Source organism: Drosophila erecta, unplaced genomic scaffold (assembly GCF_003286155.1).
Source record: "Drosophila erecta strain 14021-0224.00,06,07 unplaced genomic scaffold, DereRS2 tig00000092-arrow-pilon, whole genome shotgun sequence".
NCBI lineage: Eukaryota > Metazoa > Arthropoda > Insecta > Diptera > Drosophilidae > Drosophila > Drosophila erecta.
Genome location: NW_020825207.1, coordinates 5,680,318 through 5,707,806, shown reverse-complemented (window position 1 = coordinate 5,707,806; position 27,489 = coordinate 5,680,318). Strand labels below are relative to the sequence as shown.

The 27,489-nt window shown below is 43.6% G+C and overlaps 5 protein-coding genes across 13 annotated transcripts; 3 read left to right on the top strand and 2 right to left on the bottom strand.

Annotated features, from left to right (window-relative positions):
• Positions 1-506: 506 nt before the first annotated feature.
• Positions 507-15,475, bottom strand: LOC6546624 (protein vestigial). The gene is made up of 8 exons (XM_001975804.3): positions 14,788-15,475; positions 12,776-13,650; positions 7,945-8,431; positions 6,830-7,225; positions 2,056-2,147; positions 1,670-1,863; positions 1,537-1,598; positions 507-1,205 (listed from the first exon to the last, which is right to left on the bottom strand). The coding sequence occupies exons 2-8, from the start codon at positions 12,869-12,871 to the stop codon at positions 1,147-1,149; spliced, it is 1,386 nt and encodes a 461-aa protein (XP_001975840.1). The 5' UTR covers positions 12,872-13,650; positions 14,788-15,475; the 3' UTR covers positions 507-1,146.
• A 1,510-nt stretch (positions 15,476-16,985) lies between these two features.
• LOC6546625 (aspartate--tRNA ligase, cytoplasmic) lies at positions 16,986-19,945 on the bottom strand. 2 transcript variants are annotated; one of them, XM_001975805.3, is made up of 5 exons: positions 19,828-19,945; positions 19,338-19,438; positions 18,930-19,255; positions 17,663-18,687; positions 16,986-17,415 (listed from the first exon to the last, which is right to left on the bottom strand). In XM_001975805.3, the coding sequence occupies exons 2-5, from the start codon at positions 19,416-19,418 to the stop codon at positions 17,252-17,254; spliced, it is 1,596 nt and encodes a 531-aa protein (XP_001975841.1). In that variant the 5' UTR covers positions 19,419-19,438; positions 19,828-19,945; the 3' UTR covers positions 16,986-17,251. The 2 variants fall into 2 exon arrangements, with proteins under 2 accessions (XP_001975841.1, XP_026836662.1); XM_026980861.1 differs by lacking the exon at positions 19,828-19,945 and adding an exon at positions 19,757-19,819.
• A 381-nt stretch (positions 19,946-20,326) lies between these two features.
• On the top strand, positions 20,327-23,035 carry LOC6546626 (protein lifeguard 1). Of its 7 annotated transcripts, none has more exons than XM_015157004.2 (5): positions 20,327-20,582; positions 20,933-20,958; positions 21,441-21,766; positions 21,830-22,078; positions 22,137-23,035. In XM_015157004.2, exons 2-5 carry the CDS (start codon positions 20,952-20,954, stop codon positions 22,494-22,496), a joined length of 942 nt encoding a protein of 313 aa, XP_015012490.1. In that variant the 5' UTR covers positions 20,327-20,582; positions 20,933-20,951; the 3' UTR covers positions 22,497-23,035. The 7 variants fall into 7 exon arrangements, with proteins under 7 accessions (XP_015012490.1, XP_015012487.1, XP_015012488.1 ...); XM_015157001.2 differs by lacking the exon at positions 20,933-20,958 and adding an exon at positions 21,009-21,102 and having other exon boundaries at positions 20,327-20,708; XM_015157002.2 differs by having other exon boundaries at positions 20,327-20,708.
• Positions 23,036-23,069: 34 nt separating this feature from the next.
• On the top strand, positions 23,070-24,967 carry LOC6546627 (protein lifeguard 1). Of its 2 annotated transcripts, none has more exons than XM_001975807.3 (4): positions 23,070-23,360; positions 23,915-24,021; positions 24,185-24,286; positions 24,350-24,967. In XM_001975807.3, the coding sequence occupies exons 1-4, from the start codon at positions 23,342-23,344 to the stop codon at positions 24,854-24,856; spliced, it is 735 nt and encodes a 244-aa protein (XP_001975843.1). In that variant the 5' UTR covers positions 23,070-23,341; the 3' UTR covers positions 24,857-24,967. The 2 variants fall into 2 exon arrangements, with proteins under 2 accessions (XP_001975843.1, XP_015012492.1); XM_015157006.2 differs by lacking the exon at positions 23,070-23,360 and adding an exon at positions 23,404-23,860 and having other exon boundaries at positions 23,939-24,021.
• Positions 24,968-25,005: 38 nt separating this feature from the next.
• LOC6546628 (carcinine transporter) lies at positions 25,006-27,348 on the top strand. Its single transcript, XM_001975808.3, has 4 exons — positions 25,006-25,309; positions 25,504-25,819; positions 25,897-26,958; positions 27,017-27,348. The coding sequence occupies exons 1-4, from the start codon at positions 25,197-25,199 to the stop codon at positions 27,338-27,340; spliced, it is 1,815 nt and encodes a 604-aa protein (XP_001975844.1). The 5' UTR covers positions 25,006-25,196; the 3' UTR covers positions 27,341-27,348.
• The last annotated feature ends 141 nt before the right edge of the window (positions 27,349-27,489 follow it).

The following is a 27,489-nucleotide window of genomic DNA, read 5'->3' as shown; positions in this document are numbered from 1 at the left end:
TATAATAGCGCAAAAGGCCGCCATCCATCCGGTTGCAAGGAGTGAATTGGGGGGCAGTCACTGCTCCCGGACAAAGTCACGGTTGCAGTCACAGGAGCCTGGCGTCTTATTTATGACTTGTGCCACCACTTGGCTACTATCTCAGATTTGTGTTTTCATTAATTATGCAAGATTCCTTTGGGGATCCCGTTTCATTTCACTTTATTTCATTTTCTTTTATTTCCCTTCATTTCGTTTCGTTTCTGTTTTGATTCGGGTCGTGCTGGGTCGTTTGGGATGATAAATAGCCCGAGATTAATAAGGCGCCTGGCTAAATGGCGTGGAAAGCATTCAAAGTCGACGATTATGAAATTTGACTGCTTATCTGATTGTATTATCAAGCCCCCGAGGCTTAATCGGAATGGAATCATTAGCAGCGGGCACATAAACCAATTAAAGTTGATATTCAAATCGTAACTTCTTACCTTTACCGAACCGCCTCCCTTAGAAATGCACACTAAGTTATTGATTGTATTCAAATTGTGTTTTTTTATTTTTATTTTATTTATCTTTTTTTATTGTGTTTTTCTGCTTTGCTTTTTTCTCAATTTGATTTTCGTTATCCTAGTTTGTTGAAGTTTGCAAAAATCGAAGTTTAAACAAAATAAATTCTAACTTTGTTGTTGCGTTAAGTGTATGTCAAAGTTCGCGTTAACTATACAAGAAATGTCGATTATTAAACGTTACCAACGCTGATTACGAATACCATTATATATTTATGTGTATATTTATATATATAGTGTATATAGTCATTATTGTATGTGTCTAAATTGCTGATATGGGATGCTAAACTTACAAAATCAAATTACGCTGAAAAAATGGTCTCGAATGCGCGATAAATTGTTTGTTTACAAGGTGTTTTAAGCTTACGAATTATATTTTAACGTTAAACATTATGATAAATTAAATTAAATTTCAAAATCCTTTGCGTTTGTTATTGTTTTGCTCACACAGAAACACAGACACTGCAGTTTTGCTTAAGAAGCGCTCTCCAAATCCCGACCCAAAGTCCCACATTGCCTTCCATTCGAGATGTCCTTAGACCTTCCAGGACACGGTTTATACATTCGCCGAAGGATCTCGCGGCCTTCCATCGCCAGGTGGCGTCTAGAACCAGTAAAGATCCTTCGACGATTCCTGCACTTGCGCCACCTGCGCTTCCAGTCCTGAAATATAAATACAATGGGTTACCAGAGAATTTGATGTATTGCTGTGAGATTACTATCCTATAAACAAGCTTGAACAACTTTTAGAAAAGCGCATTGCTTGATGTAAAGTATTTCATATATATATATTTACATAATAGTAAACAGAAGGCATAACAAGTTACTAAGGTTAGTTGGAACGTACTTCCTAATGATTTGACAATTAAGAGAGGCCCAAAAATATGTACATATCAGTAACTTTAGAAATATAACAGCATTCGATTTCTATTTGGAATGGTTTCTTTTTCCTGAAAACAGTTTGAGTACAATAAATCCCTGCCCATAGACTCACCTGCCATTGTGGGATAGCTGGAGTACTCCAAGGCGTGGGCCGTCTGCTGGTCGTGATGCAGCCTGTAAGACACGAGAAGCCGCCGGGAGGTCAGGAGGTGGTCAGTGGACAGCGCCTCGGGGGATCGACTCACCTGGAACCGTGGCTGGCGTACTGCTGGGGCAGCCGGAGGAGACTGCCGTACTGGGCCATGTTGTGGTGGTAGGCGTGGGCGTGGGCCGCATGGGCGTGGGCTGCGTGGGCGTAGGAACCATAGTGGGCCGCATGTGGCACCCACGGATCGGTGGCATAGCCGGTGTCCGTCGCGGTGCCATACAAGTCGCTAACCTGCAAGCAGATGTCCGATCGGTTTACAACTTAGTTAGCATGGATGGGCAGGAGCACCAGGATCGCAGGCTCCTTGAACTCCCAATTGCCTCACGTACCGCCAGCAATCGGCAAGTGGCAAATGGCAACTGGCTACTGGCTACTGCCACTTGGTACTGGCATTGGTATTGGTTATGGGACGTGGGTGCTCACCTGGTGGTGTGTGGGCGCGGGTATGGGGTGCACGTAATTGCTGTTCCAGAACGACGGTGGGAAATTGCGATTCGACATCGGGCTGCTGCTCTCTGCAAGCGCAAAATGGGCATTGAGGGCATACATATATACATACATACATATATATAATGGTAATGGTTCACAAGTTATTGTTAAACGCGCTAAATTCATGGGGACAGCAATGCGAACAAGGGGAATAAAGTCCGCTAAGAGCTAATAGCCCTCTTGCAGACAAGCCTACTGAGCTATTGTAACGCAAAATCAATAAAGTAAGTAAGACAAAGTAATAACGTACATATCATTATGACATTCTAGTCGAATTTCTTGCTTTACTTTGATAGTAAACAAAAACCAAAGCTATGCTGCTTAAGTGTTGCATGTATCTTGACATACTACTAGCATCTATTTCATACAGCTAAGTAGATAGCTGAAGAAGTAATCTGGTAAATGGGCAACTCGTTCATTGAATTTCAGCCTCCAAATATCATCACATTCAGAAGGAGGTGCCATGCCTTTGCCTCTAGGGGCAATTTCCATTCACTTGCGGCAATGATTAACTGGCAAGCCGGCAGATGAACGAGTCTTGGGGCTTCTGTGGTTGGGTTTACGGGATTGGTTGGGGCTGCTCCGCGGAGTCGCAGTCGCAGTCTGAGTCTCCGCCTCGGTGGCGGCGCCATGGCCTGTTGCAAATAACTGAGCGGAATGTTTTCGGTTGTCGTGCGTGCTCGTTGTCGCGTTGCTGTTCAGGATCATCACTTGTATTAAATGGTTGTAAATCTACGCGTTTATGAAAACGCGCGACGCCGCCAACGAGATGCAGAAGGAGCCGGAGCAGGAGCAGGAGCTGGAGCAGGAGCCGAGCAAGACATCTCCATTATGTGTAATGGAGCTCCCTCAGGAGACCGGGCGCCCAAAAATAGCAACTGCAATTGAGCGGCAGGAGATACCAAAAACTTGCATAGGCTTGCATTTGCGTTGACAACATTCCAAACTCGATTCGAGAGAAAAATATCCAACAACTGGAGTGGAGTGGCGTTTTGAGGCTGAGGATGCGGATGAGGACGTGGACGCGGCTGGAGGATGTGGATGTGGATGTGGCTGTGGCTGTGCTTGTGGGGATGTGTAATGTTTGTGCTTGGCTGCCGTCGCGAATCGACAACTTTGGCCGGCACGTTGGCGAGTGTGCCATGCATGCTGATGACGTTGAGGATGAGGATGCGGATGATGATGGTGATGGTGATGGTGCGGCTGGGATACCGAGTACTGGATACGGGATGCCATGCCGCGTGCCTTTTTTTCCGACCCAGAAGCCAGAAGTCGTCATCATCCCATTGCCATTCACTCACTCGCTCAGCTGGGGCCGTGGAATTCCCATTAATGTGCAAACAAGCAGACTGCCAAAGATATTTCCTCTCCAGCTCCTTCGGTTAGCATTTCACTTTCAGCCAGCGGCATCAAAAGCGAAAGCCGCACTACCTGTCCCCACCTTTCACCTTTTGGCCTAATGAAGAGAGCGTGGCGATTTATGACCCGATAAGCTGCGATCGCCAGCGTCGCATAGGCCTACACAGAAAACTATCCTCACCCTATATGAGGATTCTTAAACTAGAATACTCCCATCAAAAATAATGTTTTAACCTCTCTGAAGAAATAAATAGTTGAAGCGCAGGAGTACTCAAACTAAAATCAAGATACTTTTATATGGCGAGTTTCAATTATAAAAGAATAACTAAAGTCATCATATAGAAAAAATGTAAGCTATTTTATTAAGGTTCCTTACTTATTAGAGCATAATATTTTTCCGTGTGTTCCTGCACTTGTAGCCGTATCTGCAAACGTATCTTCAAATGTATCTGTATCTCTATCTGTGTCTGTTTCGGTTTCTGTTTCTGTTTTGTATTTGGGAAAAGACGGTTCTCCTGCCTGCAGCGGGTGCCAAGGAATTTTAAATCGAATTCTTTGGGCATCTAATTAAATGCTCCTCGCGGCAGAAACAGAAATGAAAATAATACGAAAGGCTGCCCTGATGAATCGGGTATTTTCTGATCGGGAATCGGAGGAATCGGGTGGGGAATCGGGCGGGGAAAACAGAGAAAAGTGCAAGCGTGCCGTTCGTACCGCTGCTATCTCATCATCTCCTGCGATGCCCTCTTTCGGATCGGTTCGGTTCGGTTCGAATCGACTCGGTTCGTTTTGTTTGGCTTCACTGTGCGGAGCAGTTAATTGAAATGCATTTTAAAATCGTAATGAGGAATCTATGCGGCATTCGGCATTGCCACCGTCCGACAACAGCAACAACAGCAACAACTGGCACCCAAAGCAACAACATCAGCATCGACCGCATCGCATTCCGGCGACATTTCATAGCACATTCCAACTAGCGATATATACATACATATATATGTATATGCACATATATATACATCTGGGCATATAGCACATATAGACGCGGCGCATTGCATTACGAAAAAAATGTATATAAATGTTGAATAGTTTTAAGCGCACAAATGTAAATGTTCAACTGTGTGCGCGCTGCTCTCAAATAGACAAATGACCAAAATGAACTTTAAATACCATTAAGCAGACTAAAAAGAAGACGGGGAAACACAAGAGGCGCAAAAGTAAACAAATTAAAACAAAACCAATTCGCATTTTACTTATTGCCCACATTGTATTTTAAGGGGCAGTTCTATAATGGGCAATGTGTGCCACTGTGCGGCAGTTGGCGAAAAATGCCAACGACACCCTAATATTAAGAATCGAAGCACCCTGTCAACTTGAATATTTGGTTATTAACTACATTTGTTGCAGCTCTTAGGAAATCTGTAGGAAATTGTTTACAATTTGGCAATTTATAACAAAGTACGCAAACAATAATTATGATTTTGTTCTTGTGGCAGAACCAAGCAAGTTATTTGTTGGTCAGTTAATTGCCTCCAGGAAGCTTTACTGGCTTTGATTTACATTTCGTCGAACCAATCAGCGTGAATTCGTAGTTAAGCAGGCTGTGGAAAATTTCCAATTATCGCATAACGAATGGGGAATTGAATGGAAACTGAATTTTCGCACAAAGTGGTGGCATTTCCTCAAAGCAGACGGAAATTGCGGAAGCCGGAGGGGAAAATCGAGGGGGGCAAATGGCAGCCACAGAAACTCAATAAAATCCCAGGTTTAACTGCAATTGGCGGTGTGGCAAGGGAATACACCACAAAGTGCTCCAATCGGGGGGCGGAATCCGGGCAATCACCCAGTGGGCGGGGCACGTACGAAACATTAGCATTAAGAGTCTTCGACTGCCAACACCTGCTCGGCATTCAAATGCGATGCAAATGGATAGTCAATTGATTGAGCAATGGACACAAGTTAAAGAGGAGCCGAGATGATCGTAATGAAAATCTTCACTTGACACGGCTGAATTCGTTATGGCTGGGCAAAACTGCAACGGGGCAATTAAAATTAAGAAACAAAATCGAGTGAGGCGCAAAAAATAAACACACATGTGTGTGCTGGGGTATTTTTATATATGCACCAATGTACATAGTGTGCAGCAGATAGACGGACAGGCAAAACAGACAGGCATGAACAAACGAAACGTTTATCTTCATTAAAGGAGGTAATTAATTTTGAAATCGAAAGAACAAGCGAGTGGCAAGTGGCAACTTGATTTATTTATTTTATTGTGCGCCCGTTTTTGGTGTGTGCTTGTGAGTGTTCGCACATTCACATTCACAGACATTTCACAAACTTGTGGAGGGGATAAAATAAAGTGGCATCCCAAAGTGTTTTTATCCTATAAACCGAATGCCTGACAATGAGTTGCGGCAAAATGTAAATATTTTGAATAGTTTTCGAACGAAAAGATGGATTTAAGGCGAACATTTCAATGAAATTTATAATTTACAGAACACTTTATGCGATTTAAATAGCAGTACGTAAAACATTTCCAAATGTTTTGATATACACAACTATAACTTTATATCCACATCAAATCGTTTAAATTTTATTAGCTTACAGGCTTAATAGCTTATCGATCTGTTCTGAAAACTTCCTCATCATGGGAGAAAGGATAAATACTTTCCTAACCATATCCTCAAACTCCCAAAGTTTGCGCACATTAACCGATACAAGGTCATCAGTTGAGTTTGGAGCAACACAAGAAGTGCTTCAGACATAAAACCACTTCACACATTGAAAATTGTGCATTTTTTTGTTAGATTCAGCAACCTCATTGTTTCCCACACACTAATACATTCCGAAAGGCATAATTTGCCTGTTGTACATTTTCCGAGAACATTTTAATAACTTTGCTGGAACTGCTGGCTCATTTTTCACCTAATTATGCCCCCATTTGGGGGACAAGTGGGGCAGTGCCGCAAATCGAGGCAAACACGCAAACTGACAGCCGGGACAAGTACATGACACGAGCGGTTCTTTGATCACAACTCACTGGAGCCACAAATGAGTTAAAAACAGGGAGGGGAGCCTGAAAACAAGCTGATTATCCTCCTGCACACTCACAAATAGGATTTCTTATTTTAAATGCTTGGCAGCCTATATAGATTACGACAATTTCGAATGACAAGCTAACAAATAAAAGATTGCGTTATTAAACTCCCATAGGCTTATGCATGAGGAGAGTGGCGCCCGAGCAGGGACTTTCAGTATTAAATGGCGCCCAAGCAGGGACATTTTAGGAGATTCCCTTCATTTCACACTTTCGGTGTGGTGAATTGATAAGCAGCAGTGCACCTACCTTTAGAATCCTTGTTGTTGTAGTTGAGGGCGCGGGAAAAGTGCTCGTCCACCTGGCTGGCCGTGTCGCCCGAGTAGTTGGTGAACACAACGCAGGAGGCCGATAGATACTGAGCCTGTCCCTGGCCACTGCCGGCCAATCCTCCGCCGCCGCCTCCGCCGCCGCCTCCACTGCCCATCGGCGCCTCCAGAGCTGGCAGATTCTTGGGTATTGCCCCCGTGCCGCCACCATCGCCGCCACCCGAGCCCGTTCCGCCCGCCGAGGATGGACCGCCCGTCGCTCCGCCGCCACCGTGCAGCGGATGACTGTGCGAGTGGGCGTGGCGCGGGGAGTCCGGACCGGAGGAGCAGGATGATTCATTATGATGCTGATGTTGTTGGGAGCCCACCAGGCGTGCTGCGAAATCCGACAGGGCGAGAGAAAAGGCAAGCGGAAAAAACTATTAAATAATCGCAAAGTAATGGCGAATTTGCGCGTTGCAACTGGAAAAATATGATATAATTTATTGAATGCTAACTGGTTTGGAATGCGAGTGCTTCGCCACAAATTTCAAGAATTTTCAAATTAATTAGCTGCGAGTGTGCGATGACTATCTAGCTCGCCCCCACTTTGACTTTCTCAATCGTATGAATTTTCAGTGGGCTGCCAAAAAATAAATGTTTTGCAAACACTGGCATTGACAATATCAATGAACACGCACATGAAAAGCATAAAACACAATGGCTTGAACACGTGCAAACAGGTATTTAGCTGATGAATTATTAATTGTTCCTATGGAGCCTACACTTTCATTTTGGTAGTATACTTTAGCTATTAGGTTCAGCTCTAAGCTGAAGTGTATAATGACTAATTAAGACCCTAATGTATTAATTAGGAGAACGGCTAAATGGAAGCGACCTCTAAAGTTCAAGTAATCATCACATTAATTTAATGATTACTATTTTGCTTAGCCATTTCTTAGCTACTAACTAATTAAAGGGTGCCGTGTTAATAGTTATACTGAACAACCTGAGATACTGATATTTTCAAATAGAGTTATAAAGTCTTGAGCGTTCGTTTAATTTTTCTGGAATCCAGATTCTGATCGTAGGTGCTCCCAAGCGATCCCAACTCACCTTCAGCTTCGCTGCGCGGCACGATGAGGTCCTCTTCTTTGGTTTGGTGTGTGTGCGTGTGTGTGTGCGAGTGCGGGTGCGTGTGCGTGTGTGCGTGGGCGAGGGAGTGTGCGTGCGTCCTGTGCGAACTGTGCAGCGAGTGTCCCGCCGCACCGCTCAGCACCGGACTCATCCCCAGCCCCACGCTCCCGACACTACTGCTCCCGGGCACCACGTTGCTGCCAAGCAGTCCGCCCGCCGGTCCGCCGCCCAGTCCGCCCAGGCCGCCCAGCCCCCCGCCCCCGATACCGCCGGAGGAGCTGGCCTGATTCGCCGCCACAGCCACCGCCGCCGCTGCACTGTTGTGGGCCGCCGCTGCCACCGCCGCAGCGGCATTCGCGCTCACCGATGGCGGCAGGATGGGGCTGCAGGGCGAGTGGGAGCTGCCCGAGGCACTCGATGAGGCGGCCAAGTTGACGCCCGAGGAGGAATACAGGTCCTGGTTGAACTGAAAGTGGAAGAGGTAATTTAGTGACTTGTTACAAACATTTTCAAAATGAAGACAGTGAATTTCTGATCCACGATCAATTACATTTCAATATCTAATCGGAAGGGAATCTTGCTTATTTAATCCACTTCATATATCAAACCGATTCTATGTGATTTACAGTATAAGTTATCGAGTTTTTAAATAAAAGGAAAGATAACTGCTACACATATTGGCGGTAATTCACATTTTAAAGACATTTAAACATTGATTTAAGACATTGGTTTTAGGTATGAGTTCATTAAAAAGTTACTTAGTTATTCATTTCTATTAGTACTAATAAACTAGAGACTTTGGTCCCTACAATGTAAAAAGGTAGTGATTCCTATCGGCGATAGGTTTTTCATTTTGAATTCAATTCATTTTGAATAAAGGGTTTTAGGCTGCGTTGTAATTGGAATAGCTTTGGCCAGGCTGCCCTTTAAAACTGTATTTCTGGATTGAAAAGTGGATATTCCCGGCAGATTCCCGAAAGGCCGCCGACGAGCGAGTAATGAGTTATGAGACGCGTTGCAGCAAATTGAAAATGACACAATAAGAAAATTTATGTTGATGGAAAACGCGAGTGAGGCCATTAAATTTACGAGCGTTTGGCGCATATTATCACGGACTCGGGCCAAGGTTGCACCGCTCCAAATGGGTAAATGGGCTGGGGGAAAGGGGGAGGGAGCAGGAGCAGACTGAAACTGAAATAGGAGAGCGGACGGAGCGGCGATAATCACGCCGCAATCTTCTGCTTAGCGGACTGTCAAACATAATGCGGCGCTGGCGACGATTTACGAGCAGCACCTTCGAGCTCCCCTTTCCAAATGAGCCCATTAGTGGCCCCCTAGCCGATAACCCCATGGCAATCGTTGCCCTGCCCCCGCTATGCCACATTTGCAGCCGAAAATCGTTCCAAATTTAAGCATTTACTTCCAGTCGAGCGAGGCGAACCCCGACCCCTGCCCCATTTCGTAGGCGCATGCCAATTATGATCGTGTCTAAGGGTTAATAATGGGTTAACCGGGCACGAAACATTTTCAAGAAGAGTGCAACGCGGTCATGGACAGTGCTTCTGATTTACGAGCAGAGTATCGGGAAGATACGACAGCTGCCCCGTTAGGAGGCATGCCACTTAATTAGACGAAAGCGCTGAGTCAGCCGAAAGATACTTTGCTAATAGATACAGATACAAATTGATTGAGATACAGCTGCGGCAAAAGCTGCAGCATCACAGGCACTTGCCGCAAATATGTGGCAGATCGAGTATCTCCATCTGTCACCTGGCTTAAGCACATAATCAATGCGTTCCGCCTTATCGGCCAACACTATCAGCGACGACAGTCCAAATTGGAGGCGGTATCCTCCGGTTGCGGATCCCGCATCGCGAATACACCGATTCGCGGCCAAGTGCAGTAGCGTAGGCGAAACAATGCCCAGATACAGATACAAAGCGCACGGTCGCAAACGCATCGGCAGATGTATCTGCACGGCAATCGGCACACAGAAAGAAATTCATTGCATATATAAGCAACGTTTAAACAAAGCTGTGTCGGAAATGTCAAAACCGCTGGATCGCAGTATCTTGAACCTGGTTTATGCTATTAAATGAATCGGAAAATGTTTAACTGTATAATTATCAGAAAAGATGAAAATCTAAGAAAAGTTGGCGTAATAAGATAGACAGTTTCATACAAAGGTCGAAAGTGCATTAATTATCATGTTCAATGCAATGTAAACACCCTGCTCACTCTTTCATTTAATCTCAGATAGATTAACGTTTCATATTAACCCCGATTCGCTGTCATTTTCCCTGTGTACTTGTACTTGTATCTGTATCTGCTGCAGTGTTATTAGCTGCAGGCGATATTTCGGTTATGCCGAGCAGTCAGACCTTCGATCACACGGCATAAATCACCGGGGATCGCCAGACGAACCAGCGACAAAATTTCGAAGCCCAGAAAGTTGGGCTTTTTCTTACGTTTTTTCTTTTTTTTTTAATATTTTTTTCCCTTTTCTTGAAGTCAGCTCCCTGGTTTATCTGCGATCGGTTGACAAAAGGCCCAAGGATCGAATCGGTATGGTTATGTTATGGCGGGTGGGGGCGCGGGGGCAGCGGGGAGAGCGAGATCGGCAAGAACTAATGGCGATACACACAATAAATTAACCGAGCGGACCAAGGTTTTTGTTTGTTTATTTGTTTCACTTTGGGTTTTGTGGCTGACTGGCCAAAGTGTCGAAAGGGCGGCCAAAGATTGTGCGTTTGTGGGACGAAATAAACCGGTCACCCAGCTGAGGAGCCAGAGCTGCTGACTCAATCTGCGATTGGCTTTGCGCGGCGGAGGAGCAGAAAGGAGCAGAGAGCAGCAGAATGGGGCAGCCGAAGCCTCAATATCCAGGCGGGTTTATCGCGGTCCCTCTTTATGGGCATGCAAAAGCATAGAATCAGAATCGTGTCGTATCGGTTACTTACATAAAAGGCCAATTTCGATTTGGTGCCGCGGCCTTGTATAATTGGAACTTGCGACACAAGAATTTCTTTGTGCCCCAGCGGCAGCAGCAGCAGCAGCAGCAGCAGCAACAACGGCAACTGCCTCATGGATTTTGGCCGCACTGCCAGCCGCCTTTTTGACCATGGTCGGCCTGAGTTCTGGCCCTCGAAACTGGACACTGGACTTCTACCCGCGATCGTGAGAACTTTTCTGTACTTGTCACAGAAATCACAGCGAAATCTTCGAAATCAATGTTAGCAAAAAGCGGGAGAGGCTAAAACAAAGCCAACATTGAGTCGCGGAATTCCTTGAAATGTTGCCCCTTTAGTTTGGCAACTTCGTTTTGTTTTTTTTCATTGGTCGTTTTGTCGCTTCTTTATTGTTTCGGGTTTCCCAAATCGATTTGCGTTCTGGGTGAATTCTTATGATTTGTTAGAAGCGTCTAATTATTCAGGCTGCGAGCCAGTCCCAAACAAATTGACGCAGCCAACACAGTAGCTTTCGTTGGCCTTGGCCAGAACTGCAGAGAGCCATCAATCAGCGGTGGCCAAGTGACTCATCCTCCCGGTGCTTGCCCTGCTTCAAGTGCTCCTCCAACTTGTCTTACAGAAGTACGCTCCTTTGGTCAAATGGAGACGGAGGAACAAGAGTCCTAACAAAACGTTTTCTGATTTCCCTTATGGCCAACTCTGTGTTTATGCAAAGCAGAGCCACTTTGTGCAGGCCAACTGCAACTTGCGTTACACAAATGGGATTCCAGTTTGCAATTGAACTTTCGCAAAGAGTCTTTACCCCTTAAATGTTTGTTTTGCAATTACAAATGGTACACAAACGCATGATATACAAGACATAGGTATTTAAAACGCTGCTTATTTTATCTCTCAATTTAATGAATCTGGTAGTTTCCTTTTAAAAGCTGACAGTTTCCTTATATAGTTTTGACTAATTAATATTCTAAGCATGTTTTTTGATTGCTGTTGTTTAACAGAATAGGCTGCTTATCATTTCAAGAAATGGTTTTACTAAACAAACAGTTATGGCACCCATTTGCACTACCAATTTGGAGTTACAAGCAAACTGTAAGTTTGGATATTTTTAACACCTTGGTACGTGCATTAACCACAAAAACCGCCTCCCCAAAAATGTCCAAGTTTCAAATTTGGAAAACAACACTTTTGTCGGTCGATTGCAGCTTATTTCTTTGATATTTTATGAAATTAGCGGGTAATTAGTATTTAATAGATCTAATAAGTTAAATCATCTCAAATTGTGGCGACTTCTGGGAGTCGACCCTTATATACTGTGTTGTTTTACTATCTAATTTGTTATTTTTCTCATTTCTTACCTTAAATCATTTAATTTGTTACTAATTGAAAATAAATTATGATTGCAACTATAGGCTTTACTGTGATTTGATCAAAGAGAATAATATGAAATAACTGAATAATTTTTAAGACCAGTATTTTAATGACCAGTAGTTGCTCTTAAGTGATTAATGATTGATCTTGGAGTATCTCTCAATTGGGTCAAATATTAAAGCTATTAATAAACTAACTAGTGCTACCATTATAAGATTAATCGCTTAACAGCAACCTACGCTCAAAAGGTTTGGCTATCAGAAGCTAAGTAACTACTCTTTCTATGATGGTAAAAATCCTAATTATAAGCTTGGAGTTTAATCCGATAAATCAAGCTAATCTACAGAATAAGATGTTTACTAAGTAATATTGCTCTGCAAGCAATTTTGTTGACTGGATTACCAGCCCAAATATTCAAAGTTCGGGTGGCCAGTGGCCAATTGATTCGAACGGGTACTCATGGCGGTACTCACCCTCTCATACTGGTAGAAGGATCGACTTGGTCCAGCGCGCCCGTACAGATATGGATAGTAGGCACCGTACATAACTTCGGGGCAGGACACTGCCATTGTCGCAGAGGCAAGCGCACTTGCAACTGCAACTGCCACTCACTCACACACACTGCCACTGGCACTCACACTGGCTCACTGCAATTGCGGTTTGGCGACGGATGGTAGTTAAATTGGTATTGTCACTTGAGCGCGGAATTGTGATACCAATACGCGTGGTTCCAATTGGATTTGTAATCGTATCGGGGCTTGAAATTGAATGCTCTCTCTCAAGAGAGGGAGATAGAGAGAGCGCGGAGAGAGCGCGGAGAGAGACGGGGCTAAAACTTGGAGTAATTATAAAACCGGCTTTCAAGTCAAGGCGTGTGTTTTGTTGTTTTTATCGTATTTTTTCCGCAGCAGTTGTAGTATTTATTTCTTTTGTTGGCTGGCGAAATTCCTGGAATGAAAACTCCGCTCGGCTAATTATATTTACATATTGTAAAACACCATCGCGTTTGTATCAGCAGCTATAATTGCTATTCGTCTGTTTTTTTTTGTTTATGTTTCTGTTGTTTTTTTCTTTTCGCAAACTTCTTTCTATGCATTTGCCATTCCCATTCCCGTTCGTGGGTAATTTCCTTTTCTTTTGGACTCAGTTTCCTCCCCTCGTCGCTCTTCGACTTTCTTCACTTGCTTCTTTCTTCTTTGTTTGCTTGTGCAGGCAATTGCAATTATCATTTCCACATTGTTGATTGCTCTTAGTCGTTGTTTTCTATTTTTTCAGTTTTTTTTTCTTCCCTTTGGCGTTGGAACGTCAATTTCGTTTCTCATCCGCGTTTCCGACGAAGAATTGCCAACTGGAAGGAAAATGGAGAAAAGTGCAGGAGAAGGCATTAACAATTTGCTAATTGTGGTAAGAAATTCAAAGCTGAAGAGCCAATTTCTGGCGTTTATGTTAAAACCGACTTTAATGATGGCACTATTCGAACCAAAAATGTGTGTTGAAAAGTAATTGCATGTAAACCAACCATCATCATGTTGGAAAATGGGTATAAAAATTCACAAAGGAACGCTTTCACAGCTAAGCTAATAATCATCAAAATGAAAACCAATAACTATGTATAGATGAAAGGTTTTACAGAAACAGTTAATAAAAAACGTTTTAAACTTATCCGTCGGAAAACAAGGAATCACTTTAAGCCTAATAATTCGAAGTTTAACAGGTTCCTACATTGGCTTTTACTTTAGTTTAGCGTTTAGTTTAGTTTACATGTAATCTTGACTAATCATGACTCAAAACCGGGTTACCACTTGGATAAGAATTGCAACATTTTTTGAGGAATAATATATATGTATTTATTGTTCTTTTACAACAAATGAAAAATGTTTACAACATTTTTATCGAATCAAACTTGTTCATACACCAACATGGTCTTTTATGCTAGCATTATTCTACATAATTTTTAATTGTTGCACCAAGACGAAATGCCAAACGTTAAGCAAACTATTTTATTGCATACAGAGAGAGCAACTCAAATATATGAAAATTAAAATTTTATAAGTTCCGACGGCAAAAGAAATAATTCTTAAGTTAGGATCCGTCGGGACATCGAACTCAAAGAGTTTCAAAAACAGTTAGCTGCCACGTAAAACAATCATTATTATAAAAACAATACATATATCCAATAACGGCAAGCTCACTGCTATTTACATCTCACAAAACTATTACTTCTATTATTAATTCTTCAACTTTTCTAAGCTTTTCGCGTTGTACTCTAAAAGCGCACAAAACACAAAAAAAACGTATACAACATAATATAATCAATTATTCCAATTAAAAACATACATTTTAGACGTTTAGCAAAATACACATAGTAAAAATTTAATCGAATAAAAAACAATAAAAATAAGTGAAATTATGATTATTAATTTGGTCCCAGTAGGAAAATAACTAGGGTCCAATTGGACTTTTCTTTTGTCCAACGCGTACTTACCACTTGAAAGTTTTTTGTGTAATCCAATAAGATGTGCAGCGGTATCAATACAATTCTAGTTACAGTGCACTTTTTTTGGAAGCATACAACGATTTCACAACTCTTGACAAGGCAAAACTTGACTAAATTTTCCGATTGATCGTTTTGTTGTTGTGGTTGTTAATTTGAATAGTAATTAAAGTGATACGCGCTGGGGAATTCGCACGTGAATTCTTGAGATTTTGGCGCAGGGGTTTCTGCGATTATTTTTAACCGAAAGCGAGCAGCAAACATTTGGTCGGCGCACTCAATGAAAATATTTTCGCTAAATCCACAAAATGCCGAATTCCATAAATTCTTGGCGGCCCGATTGTGCGAGAGCGATAGAGAGAGAAAGAGAGGGAATGAGGGAGATAGCGGGCAAGCGGAAACGAGATGGAGAACGGCACTATTTTGGCAATTGCAGCATCCGCGGAAATCTCTATTTCTATAATTATTATTCTGCTTTGCGATGTGGCACTTGGAAAACAAATGAACTGCACTTGCCGCGATCACTCACTGGGATTTTGTTTTGGTTTCGTTTTAATTTTTCGATATTCTCGTTCACGCTGAAATCGAAAATCCGAAAATCGAAAATCCCGCGCGGCGGTGAGAGAAAAACACGGAGAGCTCCGGCTGCCGCTCAATCGGAAGAGAAAAAACAAACTGGCAAAAGGAGCGGTAAGTCCAATGCATTTGCGGGCAGCGCGACGGCAGCGCAGTCGCCGCGGCATTGAAAACAAAATGGCAATTTCTTGCATCGGGCCATCTCCCTCTCACGGCAGTCATCTGCGCGCAGTGGGAGCGAGACAACTGGTGTGCTGCAGTTGCCAAGCACCGCCCACTTGATTGCTGCCGCATTCAGCGTTGTGTTGTTGTTTCCAGGTTTCCAACTAACGATGCCACATCGGTGTGAAAATAAAATGGAGTGCGTCTCAATTGTGTCCTCAAGTAGACGAAACTCCTGCTGTTTCTCTCTGATTTTAAAGTTCGACAAACAGATTGAAAGGAATTCGCATTCATCCGGGGCCTTCTACTTCGTCCTTTCGTGCCTCGCCTTGCCTTTCCGCAATGAAAAGTATGCGCCAACTGTGTCAACAGTGTTTGCAGTGCCCCCGCAATCCTTGTTTTCCAGTCCCTCTCCCAGCCCCCCAGCACTTCTCAACCGAGAAGTTTTCGTATTGATAATAATCTGATTGCAAATGAATACAATTTATTGTGCTGTTCATTCGCCTTCATTTCGCCGCGGATTCTGTGTTGACAAGGTGTGGATGCGATAAAGTGAAAGACGGGTCTTCTACACATTTAATTGTTAGATTTCCGATAGGAAAATAACGATAGAAAAAAAACGGTGAATGGTGTGGTTAATATCAAAATTATGAAATGGAAGATAGCTCAACAACAGCGCTTGGAGGACCTGAACTTAGCTTAACATTTTCAAATTCCAGAAAAATCAGAATACAAAGTGTTTTTCCAGTGACAACTTAATTATTTTGTAATATGCTAAAGGTGTTTTACCTTAGACGTAAGCAAAGTCGCATACAATGTTGTGAAGAAACTTCTATGAATATGGAGGAATAGAAATAATGTTCAAGTGTAACTTAAGGAAGAAATTGACTGAACAAAAAGACATGTCCGACGGAACTTTATGGGGATATTATTTCGGGGATTCTCACAGTATTTAAGATCATCAGCCTTATTAAAGATCACCAATAAAAATATAAAGGTTAGTAAGCAGCCTACATAAATAATAAAATAAGCTTAATTTTGAAGGTCTTAATGCCAGATAATAAAAGTGGTGCCTACCCTCATAGAATCCCTTTTCTTGATCCTGATTTCGGGAAACACAAGGGAAGCCAGACCTTTGAGAATTAAATTTGTTAGAATTATTATTCTCAGAATTATCGTATTAACGAATCCTAATAAAACGTACTGAACCAGATTAGACTTATAGTTTTTAATCAAACTAATTTGTTTGCAACATTAAATAATGAATTATAAATATATCTCACTGACCAAGTACAATCAATAAACTACAAGACTCAAAATTCGAAGCCTTTTTAAACACCCTAAAACTATGCAACAAAAAATTAAATAAAAAGTGAATATTCACTCTACTTTAATATTTAGAACCTTTTAACCAATTTCAAAATCACCAGCCAAGATATTAAAAGCAGTTATTAAAGTACAAAACATACGCGCAAATATTTATTTTTTACGAGTTTCCAAATAAATTTGACTCTAGGCAGTCTTCCCGTACATTTTTCTCGTTGTTTAACAACTTCGCAGCATGTTAGTCTTGAGAAAAAAGGATAAAACACACACAAATGGGATTGGCGTAAAAATAAAAAGAACTGAATGCTTGGAAAGTCACAGGGAAAGTAAAACAATGATTTCATCGAATTGGATTCAAATCTAAAGAGTAAGTCGTTTGTGTTTGGCGTGTTTAAGGCGTTAGTCGTTTGGGATCGCGTGGGAACATGGAAGTCTTGCGGATGTTGTCCAATCCCAGATACAACATCACCACGCGTTCCATTCCAATACCACCGCCAGCGTGTGGAGGACATCCATAGCGGAAGGACTCGATATACGCCGCAATCTTGGAGGTATCTAGAAAACAAATAAATATGGCGTTAATTAAGAATTACGCTATAGTGCTGACATTTTGTTAGAGTAGATAAGTTTGCACTTCTTATCTGCCAAAGTCCAATATTAGCACTTAAGATAGGCATATGTATATACTATTTACTCATTGCAGTCTAATTATTGTTTAGCGAGGGATCTTGTGACTAAGCTGACCTTAGGAGTTACGTAAGTAAAAACTACCTGTTACTTATTATTTGTAGGGGGTACTCACCAATGCCATGGTGCTTGGCTCGCTCCATTAAGTACTCGGCATCGTGGATACGCTGCGCGCCGGACAGGATCTCCTCGCCGCGCATGAACATATCGTAGGAGTTGGAGTAGACAGGATTGTTCGGATCAGGCATCGTGTAGAAGGGCCGTATCGCTAACGGGAACTTGTCAAGGATGTAGAAGTCAGTGTCGTACTTGGCTTTGACCAGGCGACCCAACAGCTTCTCGTTGGGCGTAGACAGATCCTCCTCATCGCCCGTCTCCACACCAGCCTCGCGCAACATGGCCACGCCATCGGCGAACTGGAGGATAAGTGGTGGCTCCAGGAACTTGAAGGCATCCACCTTGAACTGCTGGCCTACAGATTCGATTTCCTTCGCGTACTTGTCACGCAGTCCCTTAAAAATGGCCGTAAACGTGTTGCCAATCGTGTGCAGCACCTCGTGATAGTGGTACTTAAAGGCCATTTCCAGATCAAGGCCTACGAACTCGGTCAAGTGCCGATGGGTGTTCGAATCCTCTGCACGGAATACGGCACCTACGGTATAGACCTTGTCGAAATCGGCGGCGATGGCCATCTGCTTGTACAGCTGCGGTGACTGCGCTAGATAGGCTGAATCCTTAAAGTAGCTCACGGTGAACACATTGGCACCACCCTCACTGGCCGCCGATATGATTTTTGGCGTGTGTATCTCGGTGAAGCCCTGCTCGGTGAGAATATCGCGGAACAGACGACATACTCCCGCTTCCAGTCGGAAAATGGCTTGATTGGCCGGGGTCCTCAGGTCGAGCACTCGATTGTCTAAGCGCGTGTCCTGGTTCACGCGAATATTGAGACCTTCCGCATCATCGGCGTTCTCGGGGCGCGACGCATCCTCGATTTGCAACGGCAACTGAGCCTTGGCCTGGGAAATTACGAATATCTGCTCGACGGACAATTCCAGCGACTGCTCTGTGCAGGATTCAATCTTGCCGGACACCGCCACTGGCTTGGCTTGGATATCGATAATGCTTTCCTTGGGGATACTGAAAATATAAAAGAAGTTTTCAGCTTAATTCTTCGGTCAATAATAATGTTCATCTTTGCAACAATAAAATTCGAAATATGTTCATCATTTCATAAACCTTTGATTGATTTCAATATATTATCTTATCAATGTATGGTGAAAATATCTATATGACCTGCCCAATTCCGATTCGATATCGAAGTGCTGTTTGTTAAACACCCTCAGTAAATTTTATCTTAACTGGGAAAGATGATAACTTACTTGCCCGCAAATTTGACCATCTGCTTGGAGATGACATCACCGACAGCCAGGATGCACTGCACCGTGCTGCTCTGCTGACGCAGGATGAGGAAGCACTGCTTTCCCTTGGCTCGAGACGTGTGGACGCGTCCTCGCACCCAAACCAGTCCTTTGCCCACCTGACCGCTTAGTTCCGAAACTGGGACAAAGTTGCGTTCAATGCGTTTGTCCTTGGATTGGATCATCTCGGAAAGGCCATATTTTCCGGCGGCGTGATCCTCGGCAGAATCTCCGCCAGCATTATTAGCCGCCACGGCGGAGGCATTCTCCGCTTTTTGTTCGGCTTTCTGTACAAATAGAGATTAAAGCTGTTATCAGAGGTTCAAAAATAGCGACACGCCACGTCCCCAAATCGAAGATTCTTCTCACCTTAGCGGCCTTGGCCAGCTTTTTAGCTCCCTTTTTGGAGACCTGCTCCCCATTGGCCACGTTCTCTTTCTCCTCGACCATCTTGGAATGCACAAAAACGGCTGTAAGGAAGGGAATGATGTATATTTTACAAGAGGGTCACAAAACTAGAACGTAAACCACACAGTATCGATAAGCGAGCAACAGGCGAAAAAGGAGGAGTATGGTGTGCGTTGCGTCATGGTTTTATAAATAGCACTTGGCGGATGAAGTGCCCCATTTGCGAATAAGCGACACTGGCTTCCGGGCTGCAGTTCAGTGACCCAATCTCCTCCTCTAATAGCCATATGTCCACAAATATTTCCGGGGGCTGAGGAACACTCTTTGTCTAGCGGCTTGCACATAACCTAAACTTTGCGGTCTTTTATCCGATCATTTACCGATGGCATTCACTTGATGTCTCCTCCCTAATTGGTTGTTTCAATTGTGCATACGAGTGCACTCGACTTACCAGCTAGATATTGCCCTTTTAATACACAAACGAATTGATTTCACCAGCGTCGTGTACTATTGCACATGCCAGCAGCGCGGTGCAGTCTAGAGAATTTCTATCCCGCCTATCGATAGGTATCGATGGATGTTTGCGTGCTTAGGGTGGCGCATTTATCTGGTACCATTTTTGATTTGTGTCGTCACTTGTTTCAGCAGCCTAAGAATTAAGTTGCGCTTGACTAATCGTGAAAACTAATACCAATAGTAAATTGGTAGATATATAAGCCTCAAAAAAATCGTAGGACAGATAGTGATTGCTAAAATATGTCAAGATGATTTGTATGTTGTTAAAAACCCAACGGAATTGTAGCATATCATAAAAAGTTTGCAATAATCGTATATATAGAAGAACTAATTCTGACAAAATATACACGTTTTTTACCAAGGTGTGGTACTTGCTAGATAAAATTAAAATTTAAGCCGAGGCTAATTTAGTCTAAAAATTTACCACCTCCTTAAAAAAGTTCCATCCCATCGATTGTTACATGTGTGTTTCGATAACAGTCAGAGGCGCATCTCTGAAATTTATAGAAAAAACAAATACTCAGTAAAACAGAATTCATTTGTTTGTTTTGATCAAATTGCAACGTAATACAGAGGTAATAGGTCATCTAAAGAGCATAATTTAAATAATAGGAAAGTAATAGGACACGGCAAAGAAAATTATAATAGTGTGGTTTCCCGGTAATTTCGAGAAGCTGGTAATTTCCAAAAGTGAGTCACCACTTTGTATACAGCGAGCTGCTGTGTGTGTATTATTTGCACTGGTGGTGCTCCGGCTGAACTAATTTAATAGCTGCGACTTGGTTAAAGCGCCTAAGCTCGCGGTTCAACGTGTAGGTAAGGTTCATAAATGGCCCTAGCCATTTCCGGAGTACACACAGCCAAAAGTTTGAGAGGTACACGTCATGGGGCCACAACAATTCAAACGGTGTCGAAGTTTCTCAAGCTGTACTCAAGTGGCAAATCGATTGATAATTAAAGTTGCTTGCCACCAAAGAGTGCGCACATTTCTTAGCCGCTAATTAAATTAGCTAATGATTGCTTATCATCTGTCTTTGCAGGTAAAACAACATCGAAACAATGCAAGGTGAGTGGAATAATGACAAGCCGTGCTAACACATTCTTTTTGGATCTAAGTTTACTCCACAGCGGTTTCGGAATTAGAAATCCCTAAAGCGAAGTCCCTCGAGAATGTCCTGGCAAAGTGTTCCCCAGTATCCCCAATACCAAGGTTCAATCTTCTTAACTTCTAAGCGAGTGTTACAGCTTACCCGTTTTCTGATCGCATGCTTTTGTTCGTCCCGGGATTTTTCGACCCGTTGAATGCTCAATAAGTTTGGAGCTGATTCATTTCCATTACTCCTCTCTCTTTACACATTGTACTTGTCCCTTCTTATCATGGTTGTATGTACATATTTGCTCGAGATTGTTTCTTGGTTTCCCGCATCTCTTCGTTACGGCGAAGCGTTTCATTTAGATTTTACAGTTCTTGGTAGACAGATTGCTGTAGCGCAACGTTGGAAGCTCCTTTTTAGATAACAAACTAAATCGAGATGTCTTATTCCGCAGATCCCAACCAGCAGTACAACTATGGCGGCGGCTATCCCCCTCAGGGAGGATATGGCGGATATCCGCCTCAGGGCGGCTATCCACCTCAAGGACCTCCGCAAGGTTACCCACCCTATGCCCAAGGAGGTGCCCAACCCTATCCACAGCCCTACGGACAGGGGCCTCCACCAGGTGGTTATGCTCCCCAGCCGGGATTCATCCAGCCACCACCATCTGCTGGCGGCTACGGAGTTTACGATGATCCGGAGAGCCAGCCCAAGAACTTCTCATTTGACGACCAAAGCATCCGGCGCGGATTCATACGTAAGGTGTACCTGATTCTGATGGTGAGCTTAGAATACTACCGCATAGAAAGCATACACACTAAATCATCATTTCATTTTCTTTAGGGACAACTCATCGTTACTTTTGGAGCTGTTGCCCTGTTTGTATATCACGACGGCACTAAAACCTTTGCTAGGAATAACATGTGGCTCTTTTGGGTTGCTCTCGGCGTGATGTTAGTAACCATGCTCTCTATGGCTTGCTGCGAAAGTGTTCGCCGACAAACTCCGACGAACTTTATATTCTTGGGTTTGTTTACAGCAGCTCAGTCGTTCTTAATGGGAGTTTCCGCAACCAAATATGCACCGGAAGAGGTGAGTACTTCGATTTATGTACGATATGTAGTAAATTAAATCGAAATTTTTATTCCAGGTTCTTCTGGCGGTGGGCATAACAGCAGCGGTTTGCCTGGCCCTAACACTCTTCGCCTTGCAGACCAAGTACGACTTTACTATGATTGGCGGTATTTTGATCGCCTGCATGGTGGTCTTCCTCATATTCGGCATTGTGACCATCTTCGTAAAGGGAAGGACCATAACACTGGTGTACGCTTCGATCGGAGCGCTGCTCTTCTCCGTTTACCTCATCTACGACACACAGTTAATGATGGGCGGCGAGCACAAATACTCTATCAGTCCCGAGGAATATATCTTTGCGGCACTAAACCTCTACCTGGACATCATCAATATCTTCATGTACATTCTGACTATAATCGGAGCGTCACGCGACTAAGCTCCGCTCTATTTCCAAATATTGTTTACTGTTTAGCCGGGTTATTCTGTAATCCGAATACGAATATTGTTGTCGCGTAATCTCATCGGTGTGCTCCCCCAGTGGAGGCAATCTTCAACTAACGAATTGCTCAAATACTTACGATCTATCTACTTCGCGTTGTATTTGCTAATTTCCCTTTTCCTTATAGTTCTAGATGGCAGCTAAATGCGGCTATTTTTGTTACATACGTTATATTCTTGCTTAAGTTGAGGTGCAAACCAATTGGATGTTTCCAAATTTTCCAAAGCAAACAAAATTATATGTATGTATGTATACCAAATGATATGCTATTCAGATACACAAAACAACAATAAATATTTACGTATAAACATATTTATGTGAGAGTATACATATAAGCAAGATGGCTTGTAATTGTTAAAACATAAAACTTAACCGAGGAATCCCGATTTTTCAACTATGAATCAAGTACCGAACATTGTAATCCCTGCAGCGACACTGAGTTTAAAGTCAACAATAAAGCGCATCTATTTATTAAAGCCACAGACCCCAGCATTGTGGGGCTTCCGTCAGTGGTTCATCCAGTTCAACCAGGCAGCCACCACCCCACCAGATGCAACTTTAGTCTGCAACGGCAGAGCGACGCCGTAGGTTGGATTACTTCTAGACTCCAGACCAGTATCGTCATTCTTTTTTCTTTATCATTGCCTAAGTTTACTTTGTTATCTGCACCACCACAAAAAGAAGAAGTGGGTGTTTTAATTTCGGGCTGGCCCCGTAGCATGCGTTTGACCCGGCCAACTGTTTAGTAGTTCGTGTGAATTCCAGCTGGGCGTAGCTATAAAATGTATCACTACCAGCAAGGCAAGTAAAACTTGGATGGGGCTGAACCAAACGAAATTGGTTGCGGATAGGTATTCTAGATTAGATAATCGATGTGGCTATTGTAGAAAGCTTATTGACTGCATCGTCCCCTCTCTGCAAGGGGATACAAAATAAATCTCTCGCCGCATTTTCATCTGATAAGACAGCTGAATAAGTTTCTGCAAGAGCCCAAATATTCTGATTCACCCAATCGAAGGGAGAGTGAATAAGCGTGTTCAAATTGTATGGTGGCAATATCAGTTGCTCACCGACATCAATATACAAATCTTATCTAGAAGTGACGGGCTTTGATAAGAGTCGGTAACCGGCTAATCTCAACTCATACAGACATATGAGAACACCTGGAAAGGGCAATTCGGTTCCATTAAGCTGAAACACTCGCACGTTGCTGGCAGTCAGGCAAAGAGCACCATAACTTTAGTTACTAAAATTTAGTCATAGCAATTTAGCCATGAGCAGCGACAATCATTTTCAGTACGGTTAGTCATTGTATTAACTTTCCTGCTTTCTTGAATTGTCTTCCAACCACACAGGCGATGAAACTGGCGCATATACAGATGCGGAAGCGGACAAGAGCTTCGCCTTCGATGACCAGAGCATTCGGAAGGGCTTTATCCGGAAGGTCTACTTAATATTGATGGTAAGTGCTGATATTTTAACTGGAATAAAAACATGGCACATTTGTATACATTTAAAATGTCCAAACAATGAACTTATTTGTTTTATTGCATGTCTACTTTGGATTTAAAATTAAAAATTTATTGATTTCCTGCAACTAATCTTTGATATTGGTCTATTTTTAGTGCCAGTTGCTGATCACTTTCGGTTTTGTTAGTGTATTCACGTTCTCGAAAGCTTCGCAGGAATGGGTGCAAAAAAATCCGGCACTGTTTTGGATAGCCTTAGTAAGTTTTTACAAGTTTTACGCTATATATTGATTAACAAAAATCTATATTTTGTCAAATCAGGCTGTTCTTATCGTGACCATGATATGCATGGCCTGTTGCGAGAGTGTACGCCGTAAGACGCCTCTCAACTTCATCTTCCTTTTCCTGTTCACCGTAGCGGAGTCGTTCCTTTTGGGAATGGTCGCCGGACAGTATCAGGCGGATGAGGTGCTGATGGCAGTGGGAATTACGGCTGCGGTGGCCCTGGGACTCACCCTGTTTGCCCTGCAGACCAAGTACGATTTTACGATGTGCGGAGGAGTGTTGGTGGCCTGTCTGGTGGTCTTCATCATCTTTGGCATCATCGCTATTTTCATCCCGGGCAAGGTGATCGGACTGGTTTATGCCTCCTTGGGAGCATTGCTCTTCTCCGTTTACTTGGTGTACGATACCCAGTTGATGCTGGGCGGTAATCATAAGTACTCCATCAGTCCGGAGGAATACATCTTTGCCGCTCTAAACCTATACCTGGACATTATTAACATCTTCATGTACATACTGACCATTATCGGATTGTCTCGCAATTAGACTGGTCATTATGATCCATAGCTTCTATTCCAGTTTTATAGATGTAACTTAATTTTATGTGCCCAGTGCCACCTTAGACGCGATGAAATACAAGCCGACTAACTAATCCAACGTTGTCGAGTGCTCGTTTTGATTTGGAATTTTGGCTGGGATTGGGGCGCTCAACTAGTTCGAACCTTGTCCACGCCGCGGTGTCCAATTAATTAATGCGCACGAGAGGCCATAATGTAATTATGTCCAATCAACCCCTGCAGCGCCACCAGTTCCTGGGCTGGATTGAATGTGGACAAGGTGATCGGCGCGATCGTCAGTTGCGCGAGCGTCTGGCTAACGGGCGGACATGGATTTCGACGAAGTGCTGCGGGAGGTGGGCTCCTTTGGGCTCTACCAGAAGGTCATAATCTGCTCCGTTCTATTGCCTGCCGCGCTGCCCTGTGCCTTCCACGCCTATAGGTTGGTCCTTCTCTTTTGGTTTTCTATAAGAAAGAGGCTGTAAAAAATAATATTAAAAAAAACTCAGTAGGATTTTTACTTGCAATACCTATTATAAAAGCGATAGCATCTACCTTTGCCTCGTCTACCTTTTCGCCTCTTGAAGGTACTGCATCAGTAAATGTTCGTAATTACCTTACATGATTATTTTCTAGCCAGTTGTTCATTGCGGCCACACCTCAGCACTTCTGTCGGGTTCCTGAGTTGGAGCCCTGGACGCAGGACTACGTGCAGCTTGTTAAGAACCTGAGCATTCCGCGTAACCGCAATGGAGCCTATGCCGAGTGTTCCATGTACGCGAGAAATTACACCGATATAGTGCGCTATCTTGAGTATCGCCCGCCTCCGGATTTGATTAGGCAACAGGCAGAGGATTTGCTCAAGCTGCAACCGGATACGGCGCAGGTGGTGCCCTGTCAACATGGCTGGCACTACGACAAATCCATATACTCTAGTACGGTGGTTCAAGAGGTAGAGGAAACTTATATTATATTATCCCAGAGCGCCTATGACGTCATATTAGAGTAATTACTTCTTTTTTCTTTTAGTGGAATCTGGTGTGCGACCGCAGCTTCCTTGTGACTTTGGCGCTTGTGATCTTCGGTGTTGGCGGATTGCTTGGTAACTATGTATTTGGATATCTAGTGGATCTGTGGGGCAGGCGGCCTTCCTTCTACGCCTATCTGCTGCTTGAGATCACTGCCTGCGCGGCCAGTGCCTTTGCCTGGAACTATTACACTTGGTTGGGACTGCGCTTTGTGGTAGGACTGACGGTGCCAGCCATTCTAGCGAGTCCCTATGTTCTGGCCATAGAACTGGTGGGACCGGAGAGGAGAGTTTTCTGCACGATCGTCTCGAATATCGCCTACTCCTTAGGCTTGGTGGTATTAGCCGGAGTTATCTACATCGTCCGTGATTGGCGGGAACTCAGTTTGGCAGTGTCCATGCCTTTGCTGATGCTTTTCTCCTGCTTTTTCGTGCTACCGGAATCACCACGATGGTTAATGGCCGTGGGAAAAACCAGGAGGGCCATTAAAATCCTCAAAGTAATGGCCAGAGTGAATGGCGTGCGCGTAAACAGGGATTTTGTCGAAAGGTTGCAGCGAAAACTGGTAAGCACAAGGGCTGCGGAATCCAAATCTTCAATGACCACCCACTATGGCATTTTGGACTTGTTCCGAGGACCCAATATGCGTCGAAAGACCCTGATCATCACCCTTATTTGGTTTGCCAACACAAGTGTATACGTGGGTCTAAGCTACTATGCTCCTGCGCTCGGAGGCGATGAGATCTGGAACTTCTTCCTGGCTGGGGCGGTGGAACTGCCAACATATTTGCTCCTCTGGCCGGGATTGAGTTATTTCGGAAGGCGCTGGATCCTGTTTATCTCGATGCTGGTAGGCGGAGTGGCCTGCGTGGCCACATTCCTGTATCCAGACATCACACTGCTGCTCTACTGCGTGGGCAAGATGGGCATTAGCTCGTCCTTCGTAGTCTTGCCGCTCCTGGCATCCGAACTGTATCCCACGGTGGTGCGGGGACTAGGCATGAGCTTTAGCTCGGTAATAGCCATGGTTGGACCTATAGTGATTCCCATGATCAATCATATGGTGAGTGCGGCTCAGGGGATTAGTGTTTGCCATAATATTCACCCATTTCCCATTGCAGGGTCAGCAAATGCTCGTTCTTCCGCTAATTGTGATGGGAGCTCTGCTGATCTTGGGCGGATTTGCTAGTCTTCTGCTGCCAGAAACCAGAAACCGAAATCTCCCCCAGACTTTGGAAGAGGGTGAGGCAGTGCCACTGAGCTTCCTCCTCTGCTGCTGCGTGGAAAGCGAACGAAAGCCAAACAATATCCGTGTGAGTCCGCAGAAAAGGATTGTTCCTGAAGGCGGAGCACCGGTTTTCCATCGTGTGGATACTCCAGTTTCTGGTAGAGTCTCTTGCAAGGTCGTTTGCAGCATTTGTAAAAAGGAAATGCGCACACTTTAGTCAGTTTAAAGTTGTATAGAGTAGGTTAACATAAAGTTTAAAATTGAAATTAATTTGTTTTGATTTTGTGGCGGCAGTTCTTCTCTTACATCTGGCAACTCTATAACATACATGCATACATGTATACATAAGTGGCACTTACACTGGTG

Coding starts and splice junctions, on each gene's coding strand:
- LOC6546625 (XM_001975805.3), bottom strand. CDS start 19,418: ATGGTCGAGGAGAAAGAGAACGTGGCCAATGGGGAGCAGGTCTCCAAA. Junction 18,688..18,929: donor ATGGTCAAATTTGCGGGCAA/GTAAGTTATCAT, acceptor TTATATTTTCAG/TATCCCCAAGGAAAGCATTA. Junction 17,416..17,662: donor AGCCAAGCACCATGGCATTG/GTGAGTACCCCC, acceptor TTTGTTTTCTAG/ATACCTCCAAGATTGCGGCG.
- LOC6546626 (XM_015157001.2), top strand. CDS start 21,063: ATGTCCTGGCAAAGTGTTCCCCAGTATCCCCAATACCAAG. Junction 21,767..21,829: donor AGGTGTACCTGATTCTGATG/GTGAGCTTAGAA, acceptor CATTTTCTTTAG/GGACAACTCATCGTTACTTT. Junction 22,079..22,136: donor CCAAATATGCACCGGAAGAG/GTGAGTACTTCG, acceptor TTTTTATTCCAG/GTTCTTCTGGCGGTGGGCAT.
- LOC6546628 (XM_001975808.3), top strand. CDS start 25,197: ATGGATTTCGACGAAGTGCTGCGGGAGGTGGGCTCCTTTGGGCTCTAC. Junction 25,310..25,503: donor TGTGCCTTCCACGCCTATAG/GTTGGTCCTTCT, acceptor ATTATTTTCTAG/CCAGTTGTTCATTGCGGCCA. Junction 26,959..27,016: donor TTCCCATGATCAATCATATG/GTGAGTGCGGCT, acceptor TTCCCATTGCAG/GGTCAGCAAATGCTCGTTCT.
- LOC6546627 (XM_001975807.3), top strand. Junction 24,022..24,184: donor AGGTCTACTTAATATTGATG/GTAAGTGCTGAT, acceptor GTCTATTTTTAG/TGCCAGTTGCTGATCACTTT. Junction 24,287..24,349: donor CACTGTTTTGGATAGCCTTA/GTAAGTTTTTAC, acceptor TTGTCAAATCAG/GCTGTTCTTATCGTGACCAT.
- LOC6546624 (XM_001975804.3), bottom strand. CDS start 12,871: ATGGCAGTGTCCTGCCCCGAAGTTATGTACGGTGCCTACTATCCATAT. Junction 1,864..2,055: donor CCGCGCCCACACACCACCAG/GTGAGCACCCAC, acceptor ATCTGCTTGCAG/GTTAGCGACTTGTATGGCAC. Junction 1,206..1,536: donor CAGCTATCCCACAATGGCAG/GTGAGTCTATGG, acceptor TTTATATTTCAG/GACTGGAAGCGCAGGTGGCG.